This window comes from Ochotona curzoniae, unplaced genomic scaffold (assembly GCF_017591425.1).
Source record: "Ochotona curzoniae isolate NIBS_2020 unplaced genomic scaffold, NIBS_Ocur_1.0 contig_4792, whole genome shotgun sequence".
Taxonomy (NCBI): domain Eukaryota; kingdom Metazoa; phylum Chordata; class Mammalia; order Lagomorpha; family Ochotonidae; genus Ochotona; species Ochotona curzoniae.
Window position 1 is genome coordinate 2,771,032 of NW_024466389.1, and position 19,290 is coordinate 2,790,321.

General features: G+C 64.2%; 3 protein-coding genes across 6 annotated transcripts in view; 2 read left to right on the forward strand and 1 right to left on the reverse strand.

Annotated features, from left to right (window-relative positions):
• The first annotated feature begins 2,111 nt into the window (after positions 1–2,111).
• PHF13 (PHD finger protein 13) lies at positions 2,112–6,956 on the forward strand. The gene is made up of 4 exons (XM_040987844.1): positions 2,112–2,210; positions 3,997–4,098; positions 4,892–5,426; positions 5,631–6,956. Exons 1-4 carry the CDS (start codon positions 2,172–2,174, stop codon positions 5,855–5,857), a joined length of 903 nt encoding a protein of 300 aa, XP_040843778.1. The 5' UTR covers positions 2,112–2,171; the 3' UTR covers positions 5,858–6,956.
• A 953-nt stretch (positions 6,957–7,909) lies between these two features.
• THAP3 (THAP domain containing 3) lies at positions 7,910–12,776 on the forward strand. Of its 4 annotated transcripts, none has more exons than XM_040987847.1 (5): positions 7,910–7,996; positions 10,386–10,578; positions 11,497–11,583; positions 11,747–11,833; positions 12,028–12,776. In XM_040987847.1, exons 1-5 carry the CDS (start codon positions 7,923–7,925, stop codon positions 12,310–12,312), a joined length of 726 nt encoding a protein of 241 aa, XP_040843781.1. In that variant the 5' UTR covers positions 7,910–7,922; the 3' UTR covers positions 12,313–12,776. The 4 variants fall into 4 exon arrangements, with proteins under 4 accessions (XP_040843781.1, XP_040843780.1, XP_040843782.1 ...); XM_040987846.1 differs by having other exon boundaries at positions 11,497–11,556; positions 11,732–11,833; XM_040987848.1 differs by lacking the exon at positions 11,497–11,583 and having other exon boundaries at positions 10,386–10,596.
• Positions 12,777–13,592: 816 nt separating this feature from the next.
• DNAJC11 (DnaJ heat shock protein family (Hsp40) member C11) overlaps positions 13,593–19,290 on the reverse strand; it is a 35,593-nt gene continuing 29,895 nt past the window's right edge. The window contains exons 11-16 of the mRNA XM_040987845.1: positions 16,296–16,451; positions 15,694–15,763; positions 14,930–14,987; positions 14,684–14,826; positions 14,221–14,350; positions 13,593–14,082 (exon numbers count right to left, since the gene is read on the reverse strand). Of these exons, the coding sequence (XP_040843779.1) occupies positions 14,057–14,082; positions 14,221–14,350; positions 14,684–14,826; positions 14,930–14,987; positions 15,694–15,763; positions 16,296–16,451 (583 nt within the window). The 3' untranslated portion in view covers positions 13,593–14,056. The remainder of the gene's footprint in view (positions 14,083–14,220; positions 14,351–14,683; positions 14,827–14,929; positions 14,988–15,693; positions 15,764–16,295; positions 16,452–19,290) is intronic.

Here is a 19,290-nt window from a genome sequence, read left to right on the forward strand (position 1 = left end):
CCTTCTCCAGTTACCGCCTGGGGAAGCGTGGTATTCTCAGTATTTTTAACTTGTCACAACCTGTGCTCAAGTTGGCGCTCTGTCCTCTCTCTGCAGGCAGCAGAGGCTCGGCAGGTGCAACTTCTCAGAGAAGACAAACACTGCCTGACTGCAAGGCGTGGCCTCCTCGTGGCCAGGGCCTCGGTTAAAGCAGGGCCGCAGCCTGGGGGCCGCAGCCTAGGGGCCGCAGCCTGGCCCCCGAGCCCGGAGCCCGGCAGGAGCGCCATGCACCTGAGAGCTTAAACCCTCCACGCAGGCAAAGCCAGCTCGGCTACCCCACATCCAAACCCCAGGCAGCCTGGGGGCACTGGGAGGGAATGGTAACTATCTCATCTCTGCCTCTCCTTCTGAGGGCTCACTGCCCAAGGCCAAATCACAGCCTGCCCAGATCCTCCCCACGAAGTTTGCCTGCGGTGGCCTGGGCAGGCGCAGCGGGTACTGCGTGCCACCGGCGCATGCCAGGACTGCCTGTTTCCAGCAGACCCGTGGCAGGGAGAGCCGACACCTGCCATAACCCCAAGGTGCGAGTCTCTCTCCTTGGGGGAGCGAGGGGGGCACCCAGGGGTCCCGCCCTCCGAGGCTCTCTGGTCTCACTCGCGCGCTCAGCGGGGGTGATGTTCAGGACGCGTTTAACACAGGGAAAAGCCATCGGGGATCAGTCAGGCTCCACCTGTCCCAGCTACGCGTCTGGGTATTAGTAACCTCTAAACTTTTTTTTTTTCCGGGGGTGTGTGTGGGCGGAGCGACACGGGCGCAGGTGGAAAACGCGGGACTCCACCATCTGCAGGGGCTGGACACAAAAAACTGCGGACAGACCCCGCGCCCGGCGCCCCGGCTCATCACGGGGGACCCCAGCAGCGGGCAACCACGCCGCACACATGGAACCCCAGGAGGACGGCCACTTGGCGAGCCAAGCGTTGCGCTAAAAGCATTTCATAGCTGGGCGAACCGGGGAGTGCTCCGGAAGCTGAGCCCAGCAGGACTGGGTGACCCCACGGAGCAGCGTCCGCCAGGTCCGCCCCCTGGGACGGCGGACACTCGGTCACCCGCTCCTGGGACTCGAGGGGCCCCTGCTGCCTGCCCACCCAGGCTCCGAGCCCCTCGGCCAGCGTCCGCCCGCGGCGCCTCACCTGCCGCCGCGCTCATCCCACGAGGCACACAACCAGGGATCGGGGGGCGGCGCCGAGGGGGCGGCGACGGCGACAACCCAAAGCGAGTTTTTTGTTTGTTTGTTCAAGCGAGCGTTTCCACACCGCGGGCTCCGCCGGCCGACGGCCTCGCCTCGCCGGGGCGCCGACCCCGTGGCCCCCGCCTCGCAGGCCTCCGCGCCCCGTCCCGACCCCGCCTGCAGCCGCGAAAACAAGCCCGCTCCGCCTCGAGGGACGCGGCCGCGACGTCAGGGCCGCCTCCCCCACGCGGGGAGCCCACCGCGGGGAGCCCGGCCCCACAAAGGGGCGGCAGCCCGAGGCCCCGGGCCCCGGATGCGAGGCGCCGGCCGCCGCCTCCCGCGACCCGGGCGCTCCCTGCCACCCCCACACAGATGCGGGCGCAGCCGCCCCTCCCCCTGCGGCCGAGCGGGCGCGAGCCCCCGCACCTCCCCCGCCGCAGCGGCCCTCAGGCCGGGGAGACCCCGCCTCCGCACACCCTGGCTGTCGCCGCGGGGCCCCATGGGGGTTGGAGTCCCGAGGCCGCCGTAGCGCGCCGCAGCGGGCCGGACGCGGACTACGACTCCCATAAGGCTCTGCGCCCCGCCCCCGCGCCGACGGCCCCGGGGCCGCCGCCAGACTACATCTCCCGTCAGGCGTCGCGGCCCTCCCGCCCTCCCTCCGGAGACACGAGCCGAACTGGGCGTCAGGTCGGGGAGCCGGTCGGGTTCCCGCTCGCCGCCGCCGCCGCCGCCCCCCGCCGCCGCGCCTCTCCCGCCTCGCCGGCCGCGGGAGCTGCAGCGGCCGCTCTGCTCTGCAGCCCGAGTCGCGACACGCCGAGCCCCTCTTCGTCTCCAGCCGGGGCCACCCCTCCCGGGTCCGCCCTCGCCCGGCGAGGCCACCGGAGCCCACAGCCCCGAGCGACCCCGCTCCCGCATCCCGGCCCCTGCACGCCCCGCAGCCGCCGCACGCCCCGCCGGCCGGAACATGGACTCCGACTCGTGCGCCGCCGCCTTCCACGCGGAGGTGAGTGAGGGCTGCGTCCCCCGCGCCCCCCGGCCGCCCCCGCCCGCTCGGCGCTCCCCGGGAAGCCGCCGGACCCTCGGCCGCCCGAGCGCGGCCCTCCCCTCCCCCAGCCCCGCCGCCCGCCCGCCCCCCGCGCGGCCCGCGCCGGGTCCTCCCGCCGGGGCTCGGCGGCCCGCGGGCCTCGGACGCCCCCTCCCCCGGGCCCCCCTCGGCTGCCCGGGGCGCCCCTCGGCGCGCGCGTCGCCCCCGGGACCTGTCTGCCGGCCCGGCCCCTGCCGCCGGCCTGCTGGCCCCGTCCCCGCCCCCGGGGACGCGGTCCGAGCCGCCGCGGGCCCCGCGCGCCCGCTTTCCCTGCCGGGGTCCCCTCCCCCTCCCGGGGGGCTCCCCGCGCCCCTCGGCGCGCGCGGCACCCGCAGCCCTCTCCATCTCCCGGGGTCCGCTGGCCCCCGCCCCGCCCCCTGGCCCGCTCGCGGCCCTGTGCGCCCCCGCCCCCTGCGGGGCTCGGGGCCGCGCGTCTTCGGGGTCCCCACCCTCCGGGGCCCCGAGCCTGGGCGTCCCCCACGCCGCCCCCTCCGGCGAGCTCGCCTCCCCGTCCGGGCCCCCGCCCCCCGCCCGCGGCTCGCCTTGCTCGCTCCGCCCCGGCTCACTCCCCCTCCTTCCGGGGCTCGGCCCTCGGTTCTCCCCGCGCCGCCCGCCCGCCCCCTGCCCGCGGGGGTCCGGGGAGGGGCGGCGGCGCCGGGCGGTCTCCCGTGGCGTGGCGGCCCGCGGCGGGGGCGGTGCGGCCTCCCGAGCCGGGGGACCCCGGGCGTCCTCCGGCAGCCCCCCTCCCGGCCCTGCGGAACGGGCCCCGCACCTTCCGGGCCCGGGTGTCGGCGGGGGGCGGCTTCCGCGGAGGGCGGGGAGGGCCCGCACGGCCATCTGCTCCCCCGCCCCCAGCCCCAAGGCGGCCGGGCGGGGAGGCGCGGGGCTTCGGGGCGAGGGCGTCGGCGCCCGCCCGGCTCCTCATCCTCTTGCGCGCCTTCTCCGCCCGAGGAAAAGTTGAGTTTGGGGACCGGGCATTGCGGCCCTCCCGCCTCTGGCGCGCCGCGTCCCCGGGTGGGGGCCGGAGCTCGGGCAGGAAGCGCGGGGTCCGTGGGGTGCGGAGGCGGGGGTCCCTCCTGCGCCCGGGGTCGGGGTGGCCGGCACCAGGTGGAGAGAGCGCTGAGTTGAGGGTGAGGGGCCGGGGCGCCCCACTCCGCTGCCGATCGCGGGTCCGAGGCCGAGCCGGCCGCCTGGGAGGAGCTCGCGTCTCGCATCGTGCCGGTCTCGTGCCTCGAGGCGGCGGGAGTCCCGGGCTGGGGCTTCTCCCGCACCCTCCGTGTCACGCCCCGCTGCGCCCCGCTCCGGCGCCTTGAGGGTGCCTGGCACCCCGTCTGCAGCGGCTGGGTGCCGAGAGTGGACTTGCTGAGAGCTGGGCGGTGGGCCTGGGAAGTCACTTGAAGTAACCGGGTCCCAGCTGCGTCGGTAGTTGATTCTCAGTGGAAAAGCCGTGGCGACAACTTGGAATGCCAGTCGGCCTAGAGCAGCAGACAGGGTCAGCAGGGCCGGGAGGCACGGACAGGCCCAGGGCGCTCCCAGCAAGCCGTATCTCCCACCCCGCTGCCCGTGTTCTGGGCACGACCCTCCCGAGGGGGTCCTGATCTGAGCCCCCGCCCGGCTCTTCAGCAGTGTGGCTTCGGAGGGCTTGCCTGGAAGCTCTCGCCTGTGGTGTTTTGGGGTGCCTTCCAACCTGGTCCGTTCTCCACAGGAGTACTCCCCAAGCTGCAAGCGGCGCAGGACCGTGGAGGACTTCAACAAGTTCTGCACCTTCGTCCTGGCCTATGCCGGCTACATCCCGTACCCGAAGGAGGTAACCTGGGCACCCTGGGCCTGCTGGGGCTGACGGTGGGCTGGGGTGGGGGCGGCCCAGCCAGCGCCCAGCTTGCCGGCGGCCTCTGTGAGGCTCAGTTTGGTGCTACTTTAGGGGGACCAGGGAGCTGGGGCGGGAGCCAGCGGGGCCTGGGTCAGCGGTAGAGGGAGAGCTTGGTGCAGCCACTCGTAGGCAGATCTGTGCAGTCTGGTGCCAGCGTGTGAAGCCACTCACGGTGCGGGGCTTCCCAGGGGCCGCCCCCTGCACTGGCCCCTGTGCTCTGGAGTGGGCGGTGCTTCAGACCAGCCCGGTGTCGCCACTGTCTGCAGGTGATGCACCGACGGTGTGGCAGGTGCCAGAGGGCGACCCAAGTGCCAGAGGGCGACCTGCTGCTTTGGGGCAGTCCTCGCCTGCTTGGCTTTTGTCAGGCTGGGTCATTGCAGGTGTTTAAAAGGGTATCAACACCGATTTAAGTTTACGTAATTAAAAAAAAGCCACTCTTAGGAGGACGAGTGGAAAGAGGTTCCACAGGGAAAATGCGAGAAGGGAGAGGTGGCTGCAGGATCTTGGCATTGGTCATTTCCTGCCTGGGACAAGGGCTGAGGGTCCAGCAGCAGGAGGTGGGCTCACTGCTCGTTTGGGGTTGTGCTGAGGAACATGGACCTTGGCACACACCCTTAGAAGCCCCCATCTGGGGCAGGCGGTGGGGGTAGCAAGCTGGCCAGGGTGGCTCTGGGGGTGGACAGTGGCAGCCCTAGGTGGTGACCGCCCTCCCCTGGCCTCTGCTTCGCAGGAACTCCCCCTGAGGAGCAGCCCCAGCCCTGCCAACAGCACTGCGGGCACCGTGGACAGCGATGGCTGGGACGCTGGCTTCACGGACCTTGCGGGCCCCGTGGCGTTGCCCGTCTCTGACCGCTGCTTCAGCCACCTGCAGCCCACCCTCCTGCAGCGAGCCAAGCCCAGCAACTTTTTGCTGGACAGAAAGAAAACGGACAAGCTGAAGAAGAAGAAGAAGAGGAAGCGAAGGGACAGCGGCGAGCCCGTGACGGAGAGCTACCGGAGCAGCTTGATGAAGCTCGAGGCCCCCGACGCGTTTGTGGAGCCCCCCACGAGCCCCACGCTGCAGGACATCCCCCAGGCCCCTAGCGACCCCTGCTCCGGCTGGGACTCTGACACTCCCTCGAGCGGATCTTGTGCCACTGTGTCCCCCGATCAGGGCAAAGAGATGAAAATGGAAGGCAAACGGACTATCGTCCGGCAGGGGAAGCAGGTGGTGTTCCGAGACGAGGACAGCACCGGCAACGACGAGGACATCATGGTCGATTCTGGTGAGTGCGCTGGAGGAGGTGTCCCCGGCAAGGTGGGAAGGGGCGCTGTGTGCTCGACAGGATCAGAACTCCAGCTGGGGGCTGGCTGTGGCCCAGGGCCGGCAGCGTGAGAACAGGTGCAAGTCCCCCCAGTGACACTCGCCGTCAGGCCTGGCTGGCTGACAGGTGCTCCTCCCCGCCCCTAACTGTCCCCTTTCCCTCCAGACGACGATTCCTGGGACCTCGTCACGTGTTTCTGCATGAAGCCATTTGCTGGCCGCCCCATGATTGAGTGCAACGAGTGCCACACCTGGATCCACCTGTCCTGTGCGAAGATCCGCAAGTCCAACGTCCCCGAGGTGTTCGTCTGCCAGAAGTGCCGGGACTCCAAGTTCGACATCCGCCGCTCCAGCCGCTCCCGGATGGGCTCCCGGAAGCTGTTTCTGGACTGAGCGCCGGGCGCCTGGAGTCCCGGGATGGCGAGCACAGAACTCTGAGCTCTGGTGCGGGCAGGTCCCCGCCACTCAGGTGCCTAAGCAAAGGGACAGGCTGTCCGGGGCCAACAGACTGTATAGCCGGTGACCGAATAAAGCCTTGTGCTGGCCAGAGCTGCTGCCAGACCTCTGCTCTGGGCTGTGACTGGACCCTTGGGCTGTGGGTGCGGCTCGGCCCCATTTTGGTTGTCATTGTCAGCAGGCGCCTGGTGCCCGCCTGCTGGGGCGAGCGTAGCTGGTTCTCTGGCATCCACTTTGTTAGGAGAGTTGCTCCTGCCTGGCCTGGCCGGGAACAGCCATACGTGTTGGTGTGTCCGTCTTTACCGTAAGTGTCTGGGCTGCCTCTGCCCGGCGGCTGGCCGTGAGCAATTCTTTGGTTTCTCCTGTTTGTTCAGAAAGGGACAGGGCGGCCACGACCCTGGAAGGGGCTGCTCGGGGTCAGGTGGCCCTTGTTCATAGCCTGGCTGCCCGTCTTGCACGGTGTGAACTCCTGTCTTTTTGCACGATGCTGCTGTGAGTGTGTTGGCTGCTGCTTGCTGAGACAGGCAAGCTGTGTCCCAGCCTGGGAGCGCTTGTACTCGAGTCTTCCTCGCTCTGTTCGTGTCAGGCAATCTTTGGGGAAGTGTGGAGGGTGGCCCCCGGGTGGTTCTTCACGGCCCTCAGGCTGGCAGGATGGTTTGTGGAGTGCTCTGGCTTTAGAATCGGTGCAGAGTATGTTGGCGTTGGCCTGCAGACGCAAAGCCCTATGGTGTTGGGGTTTCGGAGGTCCAGGTTGGAATCCAGGCCCAGGCCCGGGAGGCCCTGGGCATCCTCGTGGACCCCGCTGCAGGGCTGTGCCAGCCAGGCCGAGCCAGGCTTTCAGAGTTGCAATTAGTGAAGTGTTTGTCCATCTGTTTCTCCTGAGCCTCGTTGTAAGGCCCGAGAAGTAATGCTGTGTTCTTTGTTTGCAAGGGGAAGGGTGCCAGGGCTTCCTGCCGCCTGGGGGACCCCCGGCCCACTCCTGGGCACCTGGGCTCCCTCGGGTGCTGGGGTCGCAACTAACCGGTGGAAGTTTGGGTTGTTCTTTCAACACTTGTCCAGCAAATTTTTTTATGTTTCTTTTAATGGTTATATTAACACAAAAGTAGAAATAGTTTCTGAACCCCAGTTTATTGTGAAGGGAGAAGTTGTGTTGTAGAGAAAAATTGTCCAGCTGGTTTTGAAACAGCCTGGCTCTGCCAGCCTGAGCCCCCAGGACCAAAGAGCTGCCCCAGCCACCCCGTCCCGTGTTCGCCCTGTGAGAATGACCAAAGGTTTTAGAAGTAAGAATATGCGTGGTTTTAGTTTTCCCGCTCCGCTGGCTGCGGCCAGAGGTGTGCTGTCCCCTTCTGCCAGCACCTGGCCCTGCCCTGTCCGGGCTGTTGGCCCCCTTGTTCTGAGGTTAGAGTGAGCTGGGCGGCTGGGGGGCTGATGGGGTGGGGACAGGGGATCACCCCAGGGCAGGCGGCCTCTGTCCTGGCGTTCATGTGGTCCTGTGGAACTGTGGGGTCTCTGTGTATAAGGTGAAGCTGTTTCTGTGAAACTGTATATTTTGTAAATAAAGACAGTCCTACTTTGAGGTCGGTGCAGCTCCAGGCGTGTGTGTTTTGTTACAAGGTCAATGGGGGATCCCCTTCCCGCAGCCCCAACCCTGCAGGGAGGAGCCTGAAGGAACGGCTCTCACTTTCTTACACTGGGGGGAGATTAGGTCCCAGCCAGGCATTGAAGCCGGGGATTAGAGCCCCCCTGGGTGCACATTTTGGGGGGCTCCCTCGTGTGCCTGCCTCTTGAGACTCAGGGTGCCAGCCTCCTCCGAGCTGATAGAATGGGGGCTGCCCACAGCTGTGAGTGGTGTGGGGGGTCACAGACGGCCGCACTGGAGCCCAGCAGCAGGCGCTCCTGACCCCGGGTCACAGGTGCCCGCTGGCCCCGCCCCGTCCCAGCCGCCCCGCAGGCCCCGCCCCCGCCGCCATCTTTGTTGGGGGCAGCGAGCCTGGTCGCAGGGATGCCTAAATCCTGCGCGGCTCGCCAGTGCTGCAACCGTTACGGTAACCGGAGGAAACAGCTCACCTTCCACCGGTGAGTAGCGGGGGCGCCTGGCGCGGGGAGGGGGCTGCAAGGGGTTTGGCGGCCGCGCTGGGGGTGGGACGGAGCCCTGCACGCCCCCGCGGGGCTGCCCCGCAGGCTGCCGGGCGCAGGGGGGGCGCGGCATGCGCCTGGCGGGGTGGGGCGCACGGAGGCAGCTTAGAGGGTCCCCGCTCCCGGAAGTGGGGGCGCCCAGGGGCGGCCTTGGGGGACCGTGGGAGGATGTTGGAGACCCTGGGCGGCCGGTCGCTCTCCGGCCCTCCCCTCCTGCCTGCCCAGGAGGGTTTGCCGGCTCCGAGCCCTGTTCCGTGTGCGTGACCGTGGGTCCGTGCGCTCTCGTGGGGGTCTGCATCCTTTTGCCTTGCTCTGCGTTTCCATAAACACTCTGGCCACAGAAAAAAATGTACGGTACACCCCCGGGCACACAGCCGGCGAGTTTTCACCCCGACCGAGCGAACCCTCCGCAGAAAGGGCCGGGGCTCCCACCTCCCCAAAGGATGGAGGAATGGCCGGCCAGATGGGAACAGAATCGGGCTCTGGCCCGGGCTCGCTGCTGCCTTCCTGGAGCCGGGTCACATGGGTCACATGCTGGGCACGCTTACATGGGCTGCGCTCTTCCCTCCGCTGCCCGTGTCCACGACACCACAGCGCGGCTGCTTCTGCTCAGCGCCTCTGCAGAGCGCATCTGGGTGTCTGCGCTCACTGGTGAGCGGAAGGGCGGAGACAGGAGAGGCTCATTCTGCTGGGTCTCTCCGCAAATGGCGGCCATGCTGGCTGGATCACTATGGGTCACTTTGCAAATGGCAGCCACGCTGGCTCGGTCACTCTGGGTCTCTCCCCAAATGGCGGCCGCGTGGGGTCACTCTCCAAATGGCGGCCGCGGCCAATCTGGGCAAGGCCGGAAGTCCAGCAGCTCTTCCTGGTCTCCCACATGAGAACTGAGTAGCTGGGCCGGCTGGCGCTATCTTCCCAGGCCATCAGCAGGCAGCTATGGGGAAGGCAAGATGGGATGCTGGGGCTGGCCTGACCGCCGTGCCCCAAGCCAGCCCTGCCTCCCCGTCTCATCTTGGCCTCTCTGGCTTTTGACGGAACCCATCCGTGGCCTCTTGTTGCCACAGCTTCTCGGACACAGCTCGCGTCTCGGTGACCTTGGCTGGATGCTCGGGGTGCGGGGCCTGGCCTCCTCCAGGGCCGCAGCTTGTGCGAGGACAGTGCTCCCGTAGGCGTGTGCACAGGCCTGTGTCTGCTTGCACTTTGGCACTTGCGAAATGGAAAACTTCCTGCAGTTTTTAATTAATATTTTTTATTTTTGAAGAGCTCTGTGTTTGCTGAAAGGCAGAGTTAGGGCTGGTGTGGTAGCCTAGTGGCTAAGTCCTCATCTTGCTTGTGCCAGGATCCCATATGGTTCATATCCTGGCTCCTCCACTTCGCATCCAGCTCCCTGCTTGCAGCTTGGGAAAGCAGTAAGGGTGGCTCAAAGCCGTGGGACCCTGCACCTACATGGTAGACCCAGAAATTCCTGGCTCCTGGCTTCAGATGGGCACAGCTCCGGCCGTTGTGGGCACTTGGGGAGTGAACTAGCGGATGGAAGATCTTTCTGTCTCTCCTCTCTGTAATCTAACAATAATAATAGTAACAATAATAATAATAATAATAAAGCAATTTGAGACAGATTGCATTTCCCATGGCAGACAGGAGCCTAAGTACTTGGACCATCTTCCACTGCCTCCCTAGGTGTTAACAGGAAACTGGATCAGAAGTGGAACAGCCAGGCACCTGAGTCACTGCTCCACACCGGCTCGGCCAGTGCTGGCCCGAGGCGGCCCCTCACATGTCCCCCGTCTCATAAAGTAGATGCCATCCGTCCTTTCCTGGTCCCGGGGCACACCTTACCAGGCATACCTTACTGCATGGCTTTCAGGAACCTTCCAGAGCTGCCCTGTGCTCGCTCCCACCTGCTGCCACCCTGTGGCAGTCAGGAAGGACTTGGTACCCTGCCCGTGCCCCCTGCTGCACTCTATCAGCGAGCCAGCTGGAGACCACAGCTTCACTGCGCCTCACCCCTGCTGCCCGGATGCTGCCTGCTTGCACCCACAGCACCACACCCCTTCTCCTATTCTCCGTGGCAGCTGTGGGCCTGCTAACACAGGCCGTGTGGCTGGTTCAGTCCTCCTCTGCAGTGCAGGCTCCTGCAGGGAGCACACAGCAGCGCGAGCCCTTTGGGCTGGTGGTGGCCATGTTCCCGCTCAGGTCCGCCCTGAGCAGTCATGGCTGAAGTTCCAGCAGTCAGATAGGATGCGTTTCACACTCCCCACCCTCCCTGCTGGCTTGAGTGCCATCCGCCTTACCAGCTTGTTCACGTGCAGCCCGTGCCTCCCCCTAGATTCCCGTTCAGCCGCCCGGAGCTGCTGAAGGAATGGGTGCTGAACATCGGCCGGGCCAACTTCAAGCCCAAGAAGCACACGGTCATCTGCTCCGAGCACTTCAGGCCCGAGTGCTTCAGTGCCTTCGGGAACCGCAAGAACCTCAAGCACAACGCTGTGCCCACCGTGTTTGCCTTCCAGGACCCCGCACAGGTAGGGAAGGAGGAAGGGGCTCTGCCAGCTGGCTTCCGGAGCGCCAGACGTGCCTATGCCAGCCTGCCTTTGGCCTGCAGCTGAGGAGCCCCTGGTGAGCAGCGCTGTGGCTGGGCAACTCTGTGTGGCGCCAGTTCCCTGCCACTCCTGGCCTTGGGGCCGCAGCCCATGTGCTCAGGCTGGAAGGTAGGGCCGCAGGAGTGCCAGGCAGCAGAGCGGGGAGGCGTGGGATGCGGGAAGGGCAGGCTGTGGAGGGTCAGTCGCTGCGTGCCCAGGGCCCCTCAGGTCTCCTGTCCTTGCTGGGCGAGACTGCCTCCCCGGAGCTGGGTGTGGGGAGGGGAAGGAGGCCTGGACCCCGTGGCTCCATGGCAGCCAGAGGGGTTGTGGCGGAGTCTGATGGAGCTGTGGCACTTGTGGGTCCTGCTCAGCAGTCCATGAAGAGTGAATGTAGGAGCCACGCGGCCTTGACAGGAATCCTGGAAATGGGCCCACAGGAAGTGAGCAAGAGTGAGGCGGACCCTGCAGGCACCAGGGGGGCCCACTGGCCATCATCCCCGCTGCCCCTCCCCCCCTTCCCTGGGGCTGTGCTGCAGATGCAGGGCCTGCCCTTTGTGCCCACTGAGGTGGGCACCGACGGGGTACTGGATGGGACCAGCTCCTGCTGCAGCCAGCATTTAGTAAAGCTGCTGGGCCCTGGGCCCACCCTCAGCATTCAGGGACCTCTGACCCAAGATTCGGGTTTGTTGAGAACCAGTACCCCATGGGCAGTGAGAGGAGAGCTGGAGCTGTCACTTGTGCAGCAGGCAGGTCCCACAGTGGGGCTCAAGCCAGGCTGGGTGGGAGTGAGGTGGCCCAAGTCCGGTGTGTGGCTGTCCTCAGGCCTCCGCATCAGCTCCCTGTCCTGCGCGTGTCCCACAGCTGGTGAGGGAAAACACGGACCTGGCAGGAACGGGAGGAGATGCCGCCCAGCAGAGGGAGGTGAGTCTGCCCTGGGCCGGGCTCTGGGTGTGCGGCTGGCCTGCGAGACGGGCCGGTGCCTGGGGTGCTTTCCAGTGGCTCGACCTGAGCCTCAGCTGTGACAGGGCTGGGGCTGGGCTGGCTGGGTGTGACACTGCTGAGATGTGTGGCCTTCAGGACTGCCCCCTTGTCGCAGGTCCCCAAGGCCGAGGCTGGGGAGCCGGGCACCGGGAGAGGCTTGGACACAGCACTGGAGGAGCGGCAGCTGGTCCCGGACGCCGAAGGCCCCCTGAAGCTGGTAAGGGCCAGGCTCAGGGATAGCATGATTTCAGAGAACCCCCCCAATTTCTCAGCTTCCCAGGCATCGGTCACTGGGCCCCTGGACCCCTTGGGGTTTCTGGAAGTTCAGTTGCTGCCACCCGCCAGCATGGCACCTTCCGGCTGGCATTGGTCTCCGGGCAGCCCTCCACTGTTGCCCGCCTCTGTCCTCAGGTGCGGCCCCAGAGAGTGGAGGTGGCAGAGGGTCCCAGCCAGGGGGCCGGCCCCTTGGGCCCGAGGGGGCCTCTGCCCAGGCAGCCGTCCGACCACAGCTACGCCCTCCTGGACTTGGGCACCCTCAAGGAAAAGCTCTTCCTCACCTTGAAGGAGAATCAAAAGCTGCGGAAGCGCTTGAAGGCCCAGCGGCTGCGGATGCACAGGCTGTCGAGCCGCCTGCGTGCCCACAGGGAGGGGCTGCCGGGCCCCCAGACCGCGGCTCAGCCGGAGCTACACAGCTGAGACCTTGGCGGCTGCTTGTCGGGCCCACGCATCGGCCACCGTGATGTGGGAGAGCAGCCCAGGTGGCAGGTGCTGAGGGGACCACTGCCTTAGGAGCCCACCTGGGCCCCACGTCGGATTCTCCCCAAGGAGTATGGGCCGAGCGGCACCCGGCACCCTGGCCGCCTCCCTGGGCTGAGTCGACAGCTGGTCAGCAGGTCCCCTCCCCAGCTGGCCTGGTTAGAGATGAATTTATTTACAAAAGTTACAGAATGCTTCTTCGGAAGGCAGCTCGGGAGCTCCCATCTGGGTCTCCGCGTGCTGCTGCTGGCCCAGCTGGCTGGGCAGGCGGCTGGCCCAGGAGTGCAGCAGCTGGGATGGGCCAGGCTCTGCGGCCATCCCCCCTGTCCAGGCAGGCATCCTGCTACCTCTGACTACAAAGTAACGATGCTGACTTTAGTTAATAAAGGAAAAAGCAAAAATCTCAGTGTAGTTCATTTCCTTAATTTGCTCAGGCAAACACCTGGCGCAGTAAAGGCAGCTTCCTGACTTGGGATGTGGCTTGCAGGTGCAGGGCCAGCTGCACCCCACTGCGGGGGACAGGGTGCGCCCCTTCTCCCTGCTCACCCAGAAGCACAGAGTCAGGCGCCACCCTTGGCTTGCAGCACAGGTTTATTACAGGGACAGCGCCTCTGGACAGGGGCTTCCAGCAGAGGGAGGGCACCCAGGCTCTGTCCAGAGCTGTGGCTCATGCTGTGTAGCATCTCCTGTGTGTCATGGTCACTCAGAACTGGGCATCAGCATGCCAGGATTGCACGGCCTGAACCACTTGTAAGGACTGGAGGGAGGTGTTGTTGGCAATTGCTGAGTCCAGTGGTGGCAAGGGAAGCAGGTCGGGAGCAGCAGCTAAAATATCTTCAGGTGGTGGAGTGGGACTGCCACAGCCCACCTATGACAGGCCTGGGACCACGGCCTGCTCCTGGTGCGGGCAAGGGATGGAATCTCTGGGAGCAGACACTCCCGGAGTCCCCTTGGAGAACTGCGCCACCTGCTGGGAGCTTGTTGGAGCAGCCAGGGGCTGGTGCCATGGGATTTGGCACTCTGGCCCCTCACATCCCAACCAGTTCTCTAGAGGTGCGAGGAGGTGCAGTGAGGACACCGGTCAGCTCATGCCCATGGGCGGGCTTCCCCAGCAGGGATTCGAGAAGTGTCGGAAGGGCGGCCCTGGGCTGAGAGCTGGGCTGTGGGAATGACTTGAGAAGTGCTGGGGGTGGGGAAAGACTGATGGCCAAACCCGTTTGTCCGCAGGTAAAAAGCAGTTTTATAGCCCACAATCCACCCACATTCACTAGGTGATAATATCTCAGGTGCTCCCTGCACGAGGCCGTGCCTCTGCAGACACCGTTCCTTCTGGCTCGCCTCCCACGTCCAGTGCAGGTTTTGGGAAAAGTCCTGTGTGCGAGGGCAGATGTTCCAGAAATCCCTCCAGTCAGCACCGAGGGCTGCTGGGTGGCAGCGGCAGTGAGGGGCCCTTCCTGCCAGGAACACGATCTGTGCCATGGTGGGCCCAGCCGGGCGGCCTCAGGTCTGCATGCAGCACCCACCGGAGCTGGGTGTCTGCGTGTCCCTCCACATAACTGACAGGGTGCCACCTTCTACAGGAATAAAATAAAATAAAAACATCTCATGTTTGGGCTGCTTCTGGCTTCCAATGCGGAGATCCCAGGGAGATCGGTGCGGCCTCTTCCTTCGCCGTGGCCGCGCCTTACCCGTCCGTGTCGATCCTGTGAGCTGTGGGAGGAAGGCCATGGTGACCAGGGCTGTGGAACGCAGGCTGGCGCACGGCGGCCCTGGTTAAGCCCGATGGCGCCGATGGGCAGAGCTGCTCCAGGTGCCAACCCCGGTCCCTGCCACGGGGCAGCTACTCACACTGCTTTGGTATCCTGAGGGCCTCACCGTCCAGCACCATCACCTGGTGCAGGACTCCTCGGAACTGGTAGAGCACCTTCAGGTTCTTCTCTTCACCCACACAGGGGTCGTAGAAGCCTGGCAGCCCGGCCTGCAACACAGCACCACGCTGCAGTGCAGTGGGAGTGCACACAGCCAGACCCACCCAGCCACTCCCCACCTCTATGCTAGGTGCCAGGCCCAACTTCCTCGGAAGCAAAACCATTCCGATAAAGTCCCTCTTGAGGTCTAAGAGGCAGCCCTTGGCCCAGGTGCTGCCACACGAGGCATCTCTGCCTTGTACCCAGTGGGGCGGTGCAGCCATACCTTGGAGGCCTCGGTGAGGGTGAGCTTGGGGTGTGTGTGTGTGTGTCCCTGTACCTTGGAGGCCTGGGTGAGGGTGAGCTTGGGGTGTGTGTGCGTGTGTGCACGCGTGTCCCTGTACCTTGGAGGCCTCGGTGAGGATGAGCTTGGAGTCCTTCACCAGGCACTGCAGTGGCACGGTCACGTCAATCACTTTCACCTTCTCGCTCTTCCTGCTCTTGTCGTTGACGAACTTCCCGTACCAGGCGTTCACGATGATGAGCCCTGTGGAGCGGCACCGTCAGCAGAAGCAGGCCCTGCCCGCGTGCTTCCCCACGCAGCGCTGAGGCCCTGGGCCCACTCGGCCGACGGGGACGCGCCCGCTCACCCATTCTGGACTCTTCCGCCTCGATGATTCTTCGGACAGACTCCTGCATCAGGCGGACCTGCCGAGAGCAGGTGAGAAGTCAGGGCCCAGCAGGGGACAGCGGGGTTCAGCGAGGGGCCCGGGCCTGCTCCTGCTAGCATCACCCGTGGGAGGGTGGGCTTGAGGGACCCAGACACGCAGTTGAAGTAGATTTCATGGCTGGAAGCCGCCCTCCCAGCTCCTCATGAGAAAAGCCCTGGGCTCACACAGCCGTGTCCACGGCCAGGCTGGGTGGTGCTGGCGGCACTTCTGCAGCTCAGCCCTTCTCTGACCAGAGAAACCTGACAATGTCGCTGCCAGCTTCCCCAGGACAGCTGTCCCCTCATGTCCCACATAAGGCAGTAGCAGTCAAGGAGCTTGTGTCCCACCCCGGGGACCTGGGGGGAGTTCCAGCTCCCGCTGCCACCACAGACCCCAGGAGGCAGCCTGAGTATCCGGGGGGGGGAGGGGGGATCCCTGCCAGCCGTGGGGGAGGGCAGGCCCGAGCTACTGGCTCTGGCATCCGCACGGGTATCGGAGTGGGGCACAGCATGCAGTGTTTCTCTGCTTCTCAAAACCAAATAAATACATAAATAAAGGATGACATGTAAAGACAATAGGAGGGTAACACCACCCAGTGTTTGAAGGAAGTTTACAACAAGGACACCGGCCTGCGGGCCGCAGTCGGGGAAGAGGCCTGAGGGCCGAGGGTCTCCCGGGCTCGGGGCAGGTGCTGGGGGACTCACGGCGGCCTCGGCCTCCTGCCTCTTCTGCAGCATGTCGCTGGCCGTGCTCTCCCTCTGCTTCTCCAGCTCCCTGTGCGAGACACGGCGGGCGTCAGGGTGCTGCTGTCCCGTGGGCACGGGGAACCACCTGCACACTCCCCACCCGTCTCCAGAAAGATGGCACCACAGCGCCAGCCTCTGAGGAACCACGGCCCTCTGGGGGTCACCGGGACCATTCTGCTAGGAACAGCTCCTGTTCCTTCAGACACACACATCACACACAAGCGGCAGCGAGGCCCAGGGACTTGGCCTCAGCATACACCTGTTTCCCAACCCTGGCCAGCACGGCCTGTCAGGGTCCTGTCTGCAGTGAACTGGAGTGGCTGTGGTGCTGTGGCCAGGAGCTTGGCGTCGAGGCTGGCACCGGAACCTGCAGGCACACGCTCGGCACGAGCGGCTGTGGTCACAGTGGGCAGGCCAGCTTCTTCCCTCCCAAAGTGGCGATGACAGGAGGGGTGACAGGTCCTGGGGCCGCCACACTGCCCATTCATTGCCTATTAACTCAGTTTCCTGACCAGCCCCCGCGGAGTCCCCCCGGGCATGCTCAGCCATGTTTAACTCACTTTTCTTTCTGAGCCCTGAGGTACGGTTTGATGATCAGCCGGTGCATAGCGAAGTAGAGCACCAGGGGCCCCACGGTGGCGTAGAACACGGCGCTGGGGAGGAGCTGGTCCGTCAGGTGGATAGGGAAGAAGTACGTCTGACTGGCCCGGTTCAGCCTGTGGAGCGAGCACAGCAAGGACCCCAGCTGGGCAGGGCTGCAGGCCCGGGGTGCGGGGTCCGAGCAGAAGGCCAGCGGGTGTGCACACAGCACGCCACAGCGAGCTCCAGTCGGGGGCCCACGGTCAGCGTTTCACTGCTGGATGACATGTGTGACAGGTCCCACCTCGTGCGGGCCTCAGGGGCAGAGCCACAGTGTGAGGGCCAAGAGGAGGAAATGTCGCTTTGGTTGTTGTGTCCAAGACTGCGGAGTACGCCATGGGACGCCCTTCACGTGTCAAAGGACAAGCCGCACCTCGGTCCTCAATGCCGAATCTGAGAGCTGCAAAAGGCAGTGAATCCAGAACCGTCCACACCTAATAGCGGAGCAGCAGTGACTGGACCACTGTCCCACAGACAATCGAGTTCTATGCCACAGGGAAAAGCAGAGCCTTTTGGGGACGAGCAGCAGGCGGGGTTGTCCTCTGCTCTGGGCTCCAGCGGTTCCAGAGGTGAGCAGCCTTGAGCCGGAGTGAGTGCTGGGCCATGCCAGGGGCCGCTGCAGCTTGCAAGCAAACTGTGGTCATGTTAAGATTGAGAGATGAGGGCTCAGAGCTGGGGACGCTCAGGGCAGGGGTTCCCACAGAAGGGAGCACAGAGCGCTGTATCATGGCAGGACTCAGCCGAGGTTAGGCCCAGGCAAGTCTGAGCTCAGAGCTAGTTCGCTGTTGCCCAAGGACCTCTGGGAGAGCCTGCAGTGTGTAGTCTCCACGGCTCACTCAGCACTGTGGACACAGGGCACACATGTGGGCATGCTTAGGCGAAACAAAGACCAACCCAGGTGTGAGAGTCAGAGATAAAGTTTATAGAACTATCCTCAAGAAGAAAAGATAAAACACCCTTGCACAGAATGAAGACACATTCTCCAAGGGACAGGAAGCATGGCGAAGTAGCTTTGTGAGCAGGGCTGGTGGCCCAGAGGCTCCTGAGTGGCTGCCGGTGCCCAGCAGGCACCACCACCAGCGGGCACCACCCTGAACTGGTGGCCTGGAGGCTCCTGAATGGCTGCCAGTGGCAGCGGGCACCACCACCAGCAGGCACCACCACCTGCGGGCATCACCACCAGCGCCTGGATCCGGCTCCCTGCCAGCAAGCAGGGCCCAGGCACTCCGCTCACATGCGGTGCATCACCAATACCAGTGACACGCCAGGTCATGAAGCAAGTGTTGATATACTTAAGATCAGAATCACACAGAGTATATCCTCTGATCCAAAGCCCAGACAGTCAGAAATTAGGCAGAATATCAAAAGGAAATTAGAAACAGATGGAACTTAACAAGAGCAAAAATATAATAAACCCAAATCCATGGGCCAGGCAGCTGGTCCCAGGACCCATGCCATCCGTGTCAGAGGCCTGATGCCCATGTCGGGCTCCTGGGCACAGACAGATCTCGGCTGTGGCTGGCATCGCAGCGTGGCGACACTGACACCGTTCATGGGTGCTGGTCCTAGCCAGCGTCCTGCTGATGCTGAGAAGCAATGGAGTGTGTTTCTGCGAGCCAGCAGACGCAAGACCTCCCTGCAATCTTTCAAATAAACAGATCAGTCAACTAACCAATCTTACAGGATGGAGGAAAACAGTACTTAAAGCAAAATGTGCAACTTAAAAATGGATCATCTGATATTTGACCTTAAAAAACCAGGGGAGGCCTGGCATGGTGGCCTAGTGGCTAAAGTTTTTGCATGCATGCGCCGGGATCTCATATGGGCACTGGTTCATATCCCAATGGCTCCGCTTCCCATCCAGCTCCCTGCTTGTGGCCTGGGAAAACAGTTGAGGACGGCCCAAAGCCTTGGGACCCTGCACCCGTGTAGGAGACCTGGAAGAGGCTCCTGGCTTTGGATGGCTTCAGCTCTGGCCATTGTGGCCATGTTGGGAGTGAGTCAGAGGATGAAAGATCTCTCTTTCTGTCTTTCCTCTTCTCTGTACCAAGATGGGAAGAGCTTGGGAGCAGGGCGCGTGTTGCCAGCAGCAGAGGGTCTGGGCTCAGGATGGAAGAGGAGCTGGACACTGGCTCCCGAGCCGTCTGACAGCAGATTCTGCAGATGCTCAAGTTCCGCATGGAAGACGTGTGGCGTGTGCGTACTGCCCACACATTCTCCTGCAGAACCCTTCTTTTCTTCAATTTGAAAGGCAAAGAGAGGCAGGCCGACAGACAGGTCTCCCACGGGGAAAGGCCTGAACAGCCACGGCTGGGTCAAGCCAGGAGCAACATCCCCGTCAGGTCTGCCTGGCGTGGGCACGGAGCGGTCACTCACTGCCCACCAGGGTATACATTCGCAGAGAGCCGGATAGGAGCCCCGGCATTCTGGTACCAGACATGGGTGTCCTGCTTTCACTGCAGGCCCAAACACCTGCTCCAAGTGTGTCCTCACCCCTTCCTGCTGGCGGCCAGGCGGCACACGACAGCTCCAGAGCTTGGGCCCCTTTCCGCAATGTGGGAGACCAGGATGAGGCTGCTGGCTCCTGGTGTGGCCTGGGACTGCTATGATGGTGAGTCACTTGGGAGTGAACCAAAGACCATCTCCCTCTCTTTGTTATTCAGTCTTTCACATAAACATAAAGCTAAGAAAACATCTAATAGAGTATAGTGCTATGTAGATAGTACACTGTACAGTTTAGGGACTAATGGCAGGTGCAGGTTCCACGTAGACACTCCAAATAGCTCGTGTTGCGGTGGCTACCTGTGAGTGTGACTCCTGGGGGAATGAACGGCAGGCGCAGGGTGGGGCCTGGGTGCCAGGAGGGGTTGAAAGCCCCAAGGAGGTGGTTGCGGAGGAGGCCTGTGCCCGCAGCGC

What these genes read in the sequence shown, in the direction of transcription:
- PHF13 (XM_040987844.1), top strand. Translation starts at nt 2,172, where the DNA reads ATGGACTCCGACTCGTGCGCCGCCGCCTTCCACGCGGAG. An exon ending in ACATCCCGTACCCGAAGGAG is followed by an intron (nt 4,099 to 4,891) that starts GTAACCTGGGCA and finishes TCTGCTTCGCAG; the next exon opens with GAACTCCCCCTGAGGAGCAG. An exon ending in GGACATCATGGTCGATTCTG is followed by an intron (nt 5,427 to 5,630) that starts GTGAGTGCGCTG and finishes CTTTCCCTCCAG; the next exon opens with ACGACGATTCCTGGGACCTC.
- THAP3 (XM_040987847.1), top strand. Translation starts at nt 7,923, where the DNA reads ATGCCTAAATCCTGCGCGGCTCGCCAGTGCTGCAACCGTTACGGTAAC. An exon ending in CCTTCCAGGACCCCGCACAG is followed by an intron (nt 10,579 to 11,496) that starts GTAGGGAAGGAG and finishes CGTGTCCCACAG; the next exon opens with CTGGTGAGGGAAAACACGGA. An exon ending in TGCCCTGGGCCGGGCTCTGG is followed by an intron (nt 11,584 to 11,746) that starts GTGTGCGGCTGG and finishes CCCAAGGCCGAG; the next exon opens with GCTGGGGAGCCGGGCACCGG.